General features: G+C 40.5%; 1 protein-coding gene across 2 annotated transcripts in view; it reads left to right on the top strand.

Moving 5' to 3' along the window:
* The window catches only part of LPIN3 (lipin 3), a 59623-nt gene that overhangs the window by 17947 nt on the left and 29401 nt on the right, over nt 1-12275 (top strand). For both annotated transcript variants that reach the window (XM_042466067.1, XM_042466066.1), the window contains exons 3-4: nt 7419-7619; nt 11223-11318. In XM_042466067.1, coding sequence (XP_042322001.1) covers nt 7428-7619; nt 11223-11318 — 288 coding nt within the window. In that variant the 5' untranslated portion in view covers nt 7419-7427. The remainder of the gene's footprint in view (nt 1-7418; nt 7620-11222; nt 11319-12275) is intronic.

Genomic DNA, 12275 nt, shown 5'->3' with positions numbered 1-12275 from the left:
TGGGTCTTTTAATTCAATTGTGCTATGATAGTTGCAAACAAAAGACTGGACCTATTACCTTACGGAAATTTGACTTTGTAGTAATGGTTGGACAGTGGTCAAAGTTTCCCATGACATTCTTGTTAACAAGCTTATAAAATGTGGGATAGACAAGGCAACTGTTACATGGATTTGTAATTGGTTGACTGATCGAACGCAAAGGATGCTCAATAATGGCTCCTTTTCATCCTGGAGAGAAGTGACCAGTGGGGTCCCACAGGGTTCTGTCCTGGACCCAGTGCTATTCAACATCTTTATCAACGACTTGGATGACAGAATTGGAAGCATTCTTATCAAATTTGCAGATGACACCAAATTAGGAGGAGTAGCTAACACTCCAGAGGACAGGATCAACATTCAAGATGACCTGAATAAACTAGAAAGTTGGGCCACAGCTAACAAAATGAACTTCAACAGGGAGAAATGCAAGGTACTGCACTTAGGGCGGAAAAATAAAATGCACAGATATAGGATGGGAGACACATGGCTGAATGAGACTACGTGTGAAAGGGATCTGGGAGTCCAAGTAGACCACAAGCTGAACATGAGTGAACAGTGTGATGCAGCAGCTAAAAAGGCCAATGCAATTTTAGGCGGCATCAGTAAGAGTATAGTATCTAGATCAAGCGAAGTAATAGTGCCACTCTATTCTGCTTTGGTCAGGCCCCACCTGGAATATTGTGTCCAGTTCTGGGCGCCACAATTCAAAAAGGATGTTAAAAAACTGGAATGTGTCCAAAGCAGGGCAAGTAAAATGGTGAAAGGTCTAGAAACCATGTCCTATGAGGAACGACTTAAGGAGCTGGGGATGTTTAGCCTGGAGAAGAGAACGTTAAGAGGTGATATGATAGCCCTGTTTAAATATTTGAAGGGATGTCATATTCAGGAGGAAGCAAGCTTGTTTTCTGCTGCTCCAGAGACTAGGACCAGGAGCAATGGTGGATGCAAGCTACAGGAAAAGAGATTCCACCTCAACATTAGGAAGAACTTCCTGAGAGTAAGGGCTGTCCGACAGTGGAACAAATTCCCTCGGAGTGTAGTGGAGTCTCCTTCCTTGGACGTCTTTAAACAGAGGCTAGATGGCCATCTGTCAAAGATGATTTGATTTGGATTCCTGCATGGCAGGGGGTTGGACTGGATGGCCCTTGCGGTCTCTTCCAACTCTATGATTCTATGATTCTATGAAAGTTTTATGCAATTGCTATGCTTCTACAGGTTTCCAGACAGGCAGGCAAATCTCAGGGCAAGCAGTGCAGGAGGAGGAGAAAATTTCTATGTACCAAGTGGATTTAAAATCTAGGTGCCCATGGCTCATTTGCTCAGTTTGAAGATGTTGGCATGTGTATTTTTACTGTACAGTGGTGCCTCGGGTTACGAAATTAATTCGTTCCGCCGCGGCGTTCGTAACCCGATTTTTTTCGTAACCCGAAAAAGCCATAGGCGCTAGCGCTGGAAAGCCGCGTTTCGTGCGAAAAAGCGCTGAAAAGCACCAAAATTTTTTTTCGTAAGCCGAAAAAAAAAAACGTAACCCGGAACAGTTTTTTCCTATGGGATTTTTTCGTATCCCGGAAATTTCGTAAGGCGGTGCTTTCGTATCCCGGGGTACCACTGTATTACATTTGTGTACCAAAAAGTCAGAAGTGAGAGGACAGAGCTGGGGCAGAGTGCAGATGGTTAAGTGTACGTGCCGTAAATTGGGTTGCCCTATTAGGCTCCTATAAGCACCAGGTTTTGTACCAGTGTTTTTAAAATTTTTATGGTGATTCATATAATGTTTACTTCATCCCAAAAGTATTTCCTGGGAGCTCCCAGCACTACCAAGGATTTCTTATTCCTACTATACAGATCAGTTTAAATTAACCCAGTGCTTTTCAAAATGATATATATCTGTACTTGCTAATGTACAATGTCTCAGGTTGCTGCCACACTGCAGAGTTAATGGTGTTTGACATTGCTTTAACTGCCCTGGCTCTGTCCTTGGAAGAACTACAAATCCCAGAATTTCCTAGTGTTGAGCTCCATCCAAATAGTCTCAGGCAAAAGTCAAGTGCTTCTGCCTCTTCTAGCTTGTGCATTCTTCTGCCTTAATACCTTTTGCCATTTTGACCACACTCTGATGTTGCTTGGCCACATGTATCCTAGCTTCCATCTGTGAACTGTTGGAAGGCATGTCTTTGCTTTTTAAGGTATGGTAGGTGCTTTACAGAATAAATGAATACAGGATATGTGGTTTTGTGAAATACTGATGATTAAGAGAGATAAACACCCTCAATAGTAAGTACTTTTCTATACCGCTTAAGCGGTTTACAATGTGTAAGCCAATTGCCCTGAACAAGCTGGGTATTCATATTACTGACCTATGGAAGGATGGGAAGGCTGAGTGGAACTTGGAGCCCTCCTCTAGGATCAAACTTACAACTTTATGGCTGCAGTACCAGCATTTAACCACTGCGAGACCAGGGCTCCTTAACAACACAGAACTCTAGAATCCTGAATCATTGGAAATGATTTGCCGAAACAATCTTGTGATTACTGGTCTGATCTTACTGCGAGATTTTGGAAGAAAAAACAATTTAAAAATGCTTGCACAAAGCAGGGGGAAAAAGTGAGGGTGGAAGCTGGATGATTTACGTTATGTGGAAAACCAGGACCAGAAATATTAATCACAAAACAAAGACTATTGTGCTATTAAAAGATAATGCAGAAGTAAGTGTTTTCATATTGTTATTGCTACTATTGTAATCACATTAAAGAAATCACACAAATACGGAAATGTGTGGTAATGTCTTAAATGTTCAGTGCTAAATAACATTGTGTTCCATTTAGGTTGAATACCCATGAAGCCGCTTCCTGATTCATGCCCTTTTGCTAACCAGTCAAGGCCTCGAGGGTTATAGGAGACCCATATAAATCTAAGGCTTCTGAGCAAATGGGTTTGTTTTGATGAGACATAGAAATAGTATGCTCTTGATGTGCATTAGTGATTGATGGGGACACCTGTTTTTTGTGTGGATGCTGTTGAAAATTAGTTTCTGGCAAATGTTTGAGACCTGTCTATATTATTTCATATTTAACCATGTGGGTAGCTTTCCTATGGCATGTATCTTACTAGCAGCTAAATGTTTCTCTCTGTACGTGCATTTGCTTAATTGCAAGACTGAGATGGAAGGATTTGAATAAATAGAAGGGTAAGGCTATATAGATAGCACCACCCTTAATTTGACCCTTTATCACTTCTTTTAAAATACTCATGCCACTGGCCTATAAAAAAGAAATAACATAGACAAGAATAAAATAATTTCCATATATTGAGGGTTAACTGATGTTTTTAAAATATGATTGGACACTCGTCTGTTAATCATTTTGGCAACTGCTTTATCTTCTTACATGATGCCCTATTTCATCATGGTATGGCTTGCTTGCTTGTATATTATATTCTTTACTAAGTGGGAGTTTAGCTATTGTATTGTATTGCTTCATAATCAGAACAGTTGAAGTAGTGTGTCTTTAGTTCTGTTTTCAAGAAACTGTCTCTGTGCCAGTTATTTTTATGCTCCACCTTCCTTCACTAATGTCACTCTTGTATTGGAGGAACAAACAACATGTAGCTGCTCCTAATGAACTAGAATTACATGTGTATTCATTTTTCCCCACATAGAAAGAAACGCATGTCAGTTTCACAGTACACTGGAGCTTTACGGAAAAGGACTGATAGCAGAAGTGGCAATTTATGGGCCAAGAACCGGGAGAGCTTTGTGGGTTAACTTGTTCATTTTGGGCATGTACACTTGCACTGTAAATTACAACAAAGGTCTAACATAACCTAAAAACAGGTAGATATGTTGATCTGTGCAAAATAAAGCAATTTTAGCAGTCTTTCAGGATGCTAATAGGGCTTTCCCACTCAAGACCAAGGTAGCCAAATATATCACTAGGAAAATTAATTTCCACTCCAACTATGTACTTTGAGGACTGGAGCTAAACTCCAAGGGAATATGGAAGGGGGATTGCAGATCATATCATAGGATGCATCTACATTGTAGAAATAATGCAGTTTGACACCACTTTAATTGCCATGGCTCTGTCCTACGGAATCTATAGTTTCATGAGGCTCTTTGGCAGAGACTTTGCAAAATTACAAATCATAGGATTCCATACGATGGAGCTATAACACTGGAAATGGTGTCAAACTGAATTATTTCTACAGTGTAGATGCACCCATAGACTTTGCTCATCAAAAAGCCCTGGGACCTCAACCTAGTAAACTCTTGCTCCCCTACAGCATTGCATGCAGGAGCATGATCATACAAATTCTTATCTTTCTAATCTCAGTTGAACACTCTGTGGCCTTTCAGTTACTGTTGAACTATTACTACTCCCACCATCAACTCAGCCTTCCATCTTGTTGGTAAAATAGTAACCAGCTTGTTGGGAGCAATTGGCTTACACATTATAAACTGCTTAAAGAGTGTTCGTTCACTGATAAGTGGTATAGAAATGTACTTGCTATTCCTAACCCTTCTGCTGTTATGGTCAATTATCTAATATATTCAGCGGTTTCCAACCTGTTCTCCATGGAGCTTTTAGGGCTTCATGTGCAATTCCCAGGTGCTCTGTGGCTGCTCTAGGAAAATGAAAGAAATAAGAATTGAATGAAATTAAAGAATAAGAATATATTCTTATATATACTCCTAAACACCATTAACTTGTAAGGTATAGGATATGCTTCTTAGGGGTTCAGCCATAGAAATAAAGGCTCCATGAGTCAAAAAGCTTGGGAACCCTGTATATTATTCAGTGTAAGCGGAGTGCTTTGTTACTTCCTTTGCAAAGATACATTGCATACTGGCAGCCAAGGGACATCAGTTTTGTTGAGAAAACACTGAATATTTATTGAAGTGTCTGGTGACTTAATTATAAGACTCAAAGGCCTGTTACAGACTGCCAAAATAAAGCTGCTTCGGGTCTCTTTGAAGGTATGCTATTTAAATGATGCATGGGTCCTAAGAGTCCGGAGGTCACGCCAAAGCCACATTCCATTCCTAAGCACTGGAGTGCAGCTTTGGTGCGGCTTCCGGATTCTTAGGATGCACGTATCATTTAAACAGCATAAATCCAAAGAGACCCGAAGCAGCTTTATTTTGGCAGTCTGTAACAGGCCAAAGAGTCTTTCACTGCCAGAGTAAGGGCAAGCTTGTGTGAGTCATATTTCTTTGCATGCATTAACACTTACCTCTAATTTTTTTTAAAAAAAAAACATGGCTGTAACACTGGCCACTTAGATAAAATGCTTGTTCAGTCAAAGGTACAATTTATTCCTATCTTCTAAGAATTATCTTTTAGGAACGAAGAGACTCCTGGTCTCTTATCTGCATGGTTTGGATACCTCTGATTAAGAAATTCTCCAGGTGTTTCACAACAATTAAAAATGTAGCTTGAACAAACAGAAAAAGTATCAGAATATAAAAGTGTAAACAGAGAATACCAGCTAAACAAGATTTGAAAACCACTGAAAGAGGTTCATGTTGAGATTAGAACACCTGGGAAATTAAAGACCTTTTATTTTTCCAGCTGTTCTAGTCTCCCTCTCAGGTATACGTTTGTAGGTGCCAAGCAGTGAGAGAGCCACTGCTAAGAAAGTTCATACTTAATGCTTAATCTGGATACTCAGCTGATGCACATGGCTGCAAGACTACATTATTTTGAATTTGTTGGATAAGTTAACATGTAAAATGTTTCAACTGAAAATGTGTCCCTGATTGATCTGTCAGCAGAGCTTTTTCTTCTTCTTTGAAACATGTTTTTCTTCAAAAGACTGCAGGTGGTAAGCACCCATTTTAAGAGATATTCTCTTTAAGAGATATTCTTCTTTCCCTTAACAGAATACCTTCTAAAATGTCTGTTACAATACATGTGTGTGTAATCCAAACTTTAAAACATGCTTCTTCAGAGGTATCATTTTCTTCCATTGAAAATGAACTACAGTAATTTACTGGCTAGATTGTTATTTTTGGTTGTCATTCCTCTCAGTAACCATCCATTTCTGTGATATCCTTGGAAAACATAAGGCATAGAGTAGGGAGATTAAATCTGACTGCAAGATACAGTATATGTAATGCTCTTCACTGTAGCTCTTGGAACACCACATGTCTTACTTTACAGTCTTTTGGTTGAAGAGCTGCCAAAGGACTATCTGCTAGTAGCTGAAGAGTTGTCCAGTTAAAATTGGTAAGCCATCCAAATGTTGCTGGACTGCAACTCTCATAAACCCTAGGTTGCATAGCCAGCAGTGAAGAATGCTGTGAGTTGCAGTGCCACAACATCTGGGAGTCACATGATTTCCCACCCTTGTAATTCTTATTTTTTTAAAGGAAAGAACCGTTAAGAACAGCAGCCTGGAAGTTAGCTGTCCTTAGTTAGAATCTGGCTAACAGACTGAATAGGCACATAGGTCTGTGCTATGTGAGATGTAATTTTTTTCCTATTTAAATGAGGGCAATTGTTTCTAAATTTATTATGGGGAATAATAAAAGACAGACGTGTGGTCCAAATTTCTCTTTCCTGTTTCACTTTGTTTCAGGCCATGTAAGAATATTACACAGGCACACCGTATACCTTGCTTTAGATAAGAATCACTGTCCCTGGAGGCTTTCCAGAGAGGTGATTCTCATTTTCTCTCTCTATTGTGCCTATGGGTGGGGGACCAAAGAGATCTTGGAGGAGTCTCCTAAAGTAGCCTTGGAGGGAGATACTCATGAGCTACACCATTCCTGTCTCTGGGAGAGATGAAAAACAAATGCAGTAAAATCATGTTAACAGTACAATAAAATACAGAAAAACAGAGAGTAAACAAAACAGAAATAAATGAACTGTAGCAAATGTTAAAGGGTCATAAAGCTTGGCAAAATAAGAACATCAAAACCATTCAATGAAGTGGTTAAAAAAGGGGGGAAAGAGACAAAGCAAGCTTTCCAGGAAACAGTATCCAAACCCTTGGTGTTCTAACTGAGGTTGCATCTGCACTGCTAAAATAATGTAGTTTGACAACACTTTAACTCGATGCTTTTATGTTTTGTGAAATATTTGGCCTTCTGTCAGAGCACTGTGGTGCCACAACAAGCTACAAATCCCAGGATTCTATAGGATGGAGTCATGGCAGTTAAAACAGTGTCAAACTGCATGATTTCTGGCATGCAGATGCAGCCGTGGAAGGCCCTGACTCTTCTTGAGGTAAATGTTGCAGCAGCATCTACTGCCTGAAGGTGGTATATACAGTAGTTTATTCATCACAAAGCCAATGTTTATTCTTTAGTTCAGTGTTTAGTTCAGTCAAATGTTTATTCAATCTGGGTCTTTCTCCTTGTTCTTTGTGCTTGTAGTCTCAGACAATGAACTATGTGGGCCAGATTGCTGAAACAGTGTTTGGCACTGTGAAGGAGCTGTACAAGGGCCTGAACCCAGCTACTCTGACAGGTTGCATTGATGTCATTGTGGTGAGGCAGCCAGATGGTTCCTTCAACTGTTCACCTTTCCATGTGCGCTTTGGGAAGCTGCGTGTTCTGCATTCCAGTGAGAAAGTGGTAAGTGATCCCAGATGTGTGGCAATAGTACTACAGATGGGGAAAATCTGCTCATTCACTTTGTCTTCTATTGAAACCTTTCCAAGTTCTTTTCATCCTGGTATGAGGTTATTTGCAAAATTGTAGTTAGATTCTATATGAATTGAAATTAAATCCTCCCCTACTTTGCACTGGCCACATTCAATAGTTATAGCTATTCCCAGCATAGAGAGAGAACAGTAATCCTAATAATCAGGTGTTAGCATTGTGGAGTTTGTCAGGAAAAAAAGAGATACCAACCCATGTTTAACACCACAAACATGGTTGAATAATCAGGGATTCGTACCCAAGCATCTAAGTTCTAAGAGTTAAATCCAGAAGGCTCTGGTCATGGGCTTTATTCCAGATTTATATTTTAAAATTTCTGAAGAAATTTGCATGTTTTGTTAAATTCTTATGAAAGACTGGACTAAGATTGTCACTCATCCTTAGATGGGACTCATCACTCACACCTTGCCACATGGAATCAATGTTCCATTCAACATGGAATCATGCTCAACATTCAGACTATTTTTAAAATTATAGCAAGTTAGGATATAGTGATTTGAGAGTTGGACTAGGACTCTAGGAGACCAGGGTTCAAATTGCTGTTCATGCTTTGATTGAGAGTTCCTGCATGGCAGGGGGTTGGAATGGATGGCCCTTGTGGTCTCTTCCAACTCTACGACCTATGATTCATCAGTGGAAACCCACTGAGTGATTTGGGGAAAGTCTCCCTCCCTCAGCCTCAGAGAAGAGCAACTGTGAATCTCCTCTGAATAAATTTAGCCAATAAAACCCTATGATAAGAGCTACCAGAAGTCAGAACTGACATGAAGGTGCATAATAACAAGGAGTAAGAGCAGGAGTAGGAGTTTCTGAAATAACAAGCAGGTTTCCGAAATAACAAGCAATTACTGCACAATTTGGTGAGGCTCAAGTTCTGTTTGCAAGAATTTCAAACATAGCTGCCAGTTTCATAATGTTGATACACTATGAGACAAGTACCTGTACCATCTGCATATTGCCAAGTTCCTTTTTTTTTAGGTTGAACATACAATACTGCATAGCTCAGCCAAGTGACCTACACTGCACAAAGGTGCATCTGTTCTATGGGGATGCATGTTTATTTCTTTGGCCATCTCATCTCACATCATTCCTGACATTTATATCTTAAAGAGGTACAATATGTCTGTTAACCTTTCTGTCTTCTTCCTGATATCTCAAAAGATGGAACTTTCATTGATGAAAGAGGCACATAAGAGAGGATAATATTTATGTCAGGAAATGTCACTTGAGAGCATGATCTGCCCTGTGGGCAAGGGCCCCAGCAAGTGATGAAAGGTCTCCCTCTATCCACTGGTGTGGCCAATGAGGGAGAGATGAAGAGGCAGCATTTGCTATACAGCGCGCCCGCGCCATATGCGGGTGCGCCATATGCGGCCTTGAGCATACGCGCTCAAGCCGCGGGGCGGAAGGGGCAGCGCGTCCCATTCAATTGAATGGGCGCGTGCGCCCGTTGCGCCACCACGCCACCGTGCACGAGCCCCATTGTTTCCAATGGGGCTCGAGCATAGGCGGAATTTGCCTTACGCGGTGGGATCCGGAACGGATCCCCCGCGTAAGGCGAGGACGGACTGTATTTAATCTGCTCAACCATTGTCATCCCTTTTCCTTTTTGTGTCCTGTCTTAATTAGATGGGTAAGCCTAATGGCAGGGAACAGTGAAATTAACCACTTGTTATCCATTCTGGGAGCCTTTTTGGCTGCAGGACAGGGTACAAATTCTCTTAAATAAATGTGTGGTACAAATGTGTGTGATCCAGTGTAGTGTAGTAGTTTGAGTGTTGGACTAGGACACTGGGAGTCCAAAGTTCAAATCCTTGCTTGGCCATGGAAACCCACTGGGTGACCTCTCTCAGCCTCAGAGGGAGGCAATGGCAACCCCCCCCCCAAACAAATTCTGCCAAGCAAACCCTGTGATAGTTTTGCGTTAGGGTTGCCATAAGTCAGAAATGATTTGAAGGCAGACAACATCATCATCAACATTTCTCTCTCCTCCCTCCCCCCTTCTGTGTGTGCGCACGTGTGTGTGTGTGTGTGTGTGTGTGAGAGAGAGAGAGAGAGAGAGTGTATGTGGAGAACAAAATGGTGGGATCAATCTCTGAAGTGGCTTTTTCTGTATATGGATGTGAAAGCTGAGTTGAGAAGAAAGCTGACAGAAAGATCAACTCATTGGAAATAAGGTGCTGGGGAAGCGTTTTATATATATTGTGGACAGCCAAAAAGACAAATAAGGGGGTCTTAAGAGCAAATCAAGCCAGAACTCTCGCTAGGAGCCAGCATGACTAAACTGAGACTACAGTTGGCCCTTCTTATACACGGATTTTTTATACACGGATTCAAGCATACACGGTTTGAAAATGTTACAAAAAAGTATAAATTTACCTTGATTTTCCATTTTTTATAAGGGACACCATTTTGCTATGTCATTATATGTAATGGGGCTTGAGCATACATGGATTTTGCTATACACGGGAGATCTTGGAACCAAACCCCAGCATATAACAAGGGTCCACTGTATTGTACTTTGGACACATTGTGAGGGAAAAGACGATAATGCTTGATAAAGTGGAAGGCAGTAGAAAAGAGGAATACCACACTACAGGAGACTACATTACAGATGCATTGATTTAAAAAAGGAAGATACATCCTTGCGTCTGCAAGGATGTTGATGACCAGAACCTCTGGAGATCTTCCATTCATATGGTCACCATAAGTCAAGACTGACTTGATATCATATAACAACAACAAAGAAAAGGTGACAACCCAAATGGAAGGTGGCAATAGGTTGATCATTTATATATATGTGTATACATGCTTCCTCAAGTTGCCTGTTGACCTAGGGCAACACCATGAATTTTATAGGTTTTCTTAGGGAAGCAATACTCAGAGGTGGTTTTACCAGCTCTTTCCTCTGAAATAGAGCCTACAGCACGTGGCAGAAGGAGGCACTGGTAAAAACCCCTCTGAACAAATCTTGGCAAGAAAACCCTGTGATAGGCTTGTCTTATGGTCTCCATAAGCCAGAAATGATTTGAAGGCCCTTTAGAGTCAGTGTGGTATATTGGTTTGATTTTTGGACTGTGACACTTAAGACCAGGGTTTGACTCCCTGCTTGGTCATGGAAACCCACTGTATGACCTTGGATGAGTCACACATCTCAGCCCCAGAAAAGCCTGTGATTGGTTTAATGTAGGGTTGTCATAAGTTGGAAACAAATTTAAGGCACACAACAACAAGAAGCGCTCTCAGGTTGATATTTCTAAATATTTCCTCCTAAACTACAAATGCCATAATATGGAAGGAACCACTACAGGTAAATCATAGTGCTATAACTGTACAGTGTCAAAATGTCTCAGTTTTGTTGTGTACCAGCATTTGAAAAGATTATATTCCTTAAGCATCTCTTGTTCCCATGGCAAAAAATATTTAGAATGTTTCTTCTGTTAACTTTACAAAGATCTCTTCTGGGCTTCCTTAGGTTTTTTAAAAAGGTAATTTTCTCTCTCATTTGCTCTCTAGGTTGACATAGAAATCAATGGGGAGCCAGTCAATCTGCATATGAAGCTGGGTGACAATGGTGAAGCATTTTTTGTCCAAGAGTCAGAAGAACAAAAGGTGAGCTTAATACAGAGAAAGAAAGAAAGAAAGAAAGAAAGAAAGAAAGAAAGATAGATCTAACTGGGGGTGTATCTACACTACACAGTTATATCACTTTGATACCACTTTAACCATAAAGACTGCAATCCTGGGATTTTTAGTTTCCCAAAGTAGTTAGAACTCATTAGGAGAGAATGCTATCAAAGTAATTCAGGGTTATAATTTAAATAAATAAAATAAATAAATAATAAATAAAACTTTTATTTATATCCCCCTTTTTGTTTCGACATTCTAAGCGGCGCACAACATTAAAATAATACAATAATATATACAATCCCCCCATTAAAAATGATTAAACTGTTCTAGCAATTAAAATTACAAAGACTAAACTCTAAAAACAATAGAACAATAGTGGGCAGAATCATCACATATATATGTCTGTGTGGGGATCTTTATGTGGCCGGGTGCTATTCCAGGAAGGCCTGCCAGAAGAGGTCCATCTTGACAGCTTTCTTAAAGCTATCTATGTTGGTAATTTGAAGGATCTCGTCCGGCAGGCCATTCCATAAGGTGGGAGCGATTGCAGAAAAAGTTCTCTGGGAGGTCACAGTCAATCTGGTCTTTACAGACTGCAACAAATTCCTCCCAGAGGATATGAGTGCACGGGGCGGATTATACAGAAGAAGATGATTCCTTAAATAGGTTGGGCCCAGGCCATGAAGGGCTTTAAAGGTAAAAACCAACACCTTGTACTGTGCCCAGAAACTAATAGGCAGCCAGTGGAGTGATTTCAATATTGGTGTAATATGGTCACTCCTAGTTGTTCCTGTAATCAATCTGGCTGTCATATTCTGTACCACTGAGGACTAGGCACAAGGGTTAGCCCCATGTAGAACGCATTGCAAAAATCAAGTCTTGAGGTTACCAGTGCATGTACTACAATTTCAAGGTCCCCCGGTTCCAGGAAAGGGCGCA

The sequence above is a fragment of the Sceloporus undulatus genome, chromosome 4 (assembly GCF_019175285.1).
Source record: "Sceloporus undulatus isolate JIND9_A2432 ecotype Alabama chromosome 4, SceUnd_v1.1, whole genome shotgun sequence".
NCBI lineage: Eukaryota > Metazoa > Chordata > Lepidosauria > Squamata > Phrynosomatidae > Sceloporus > Sceloporus undulatus.
This window is presented reverse-complemented; position numbering and strand designations above follow the sequence as displayed.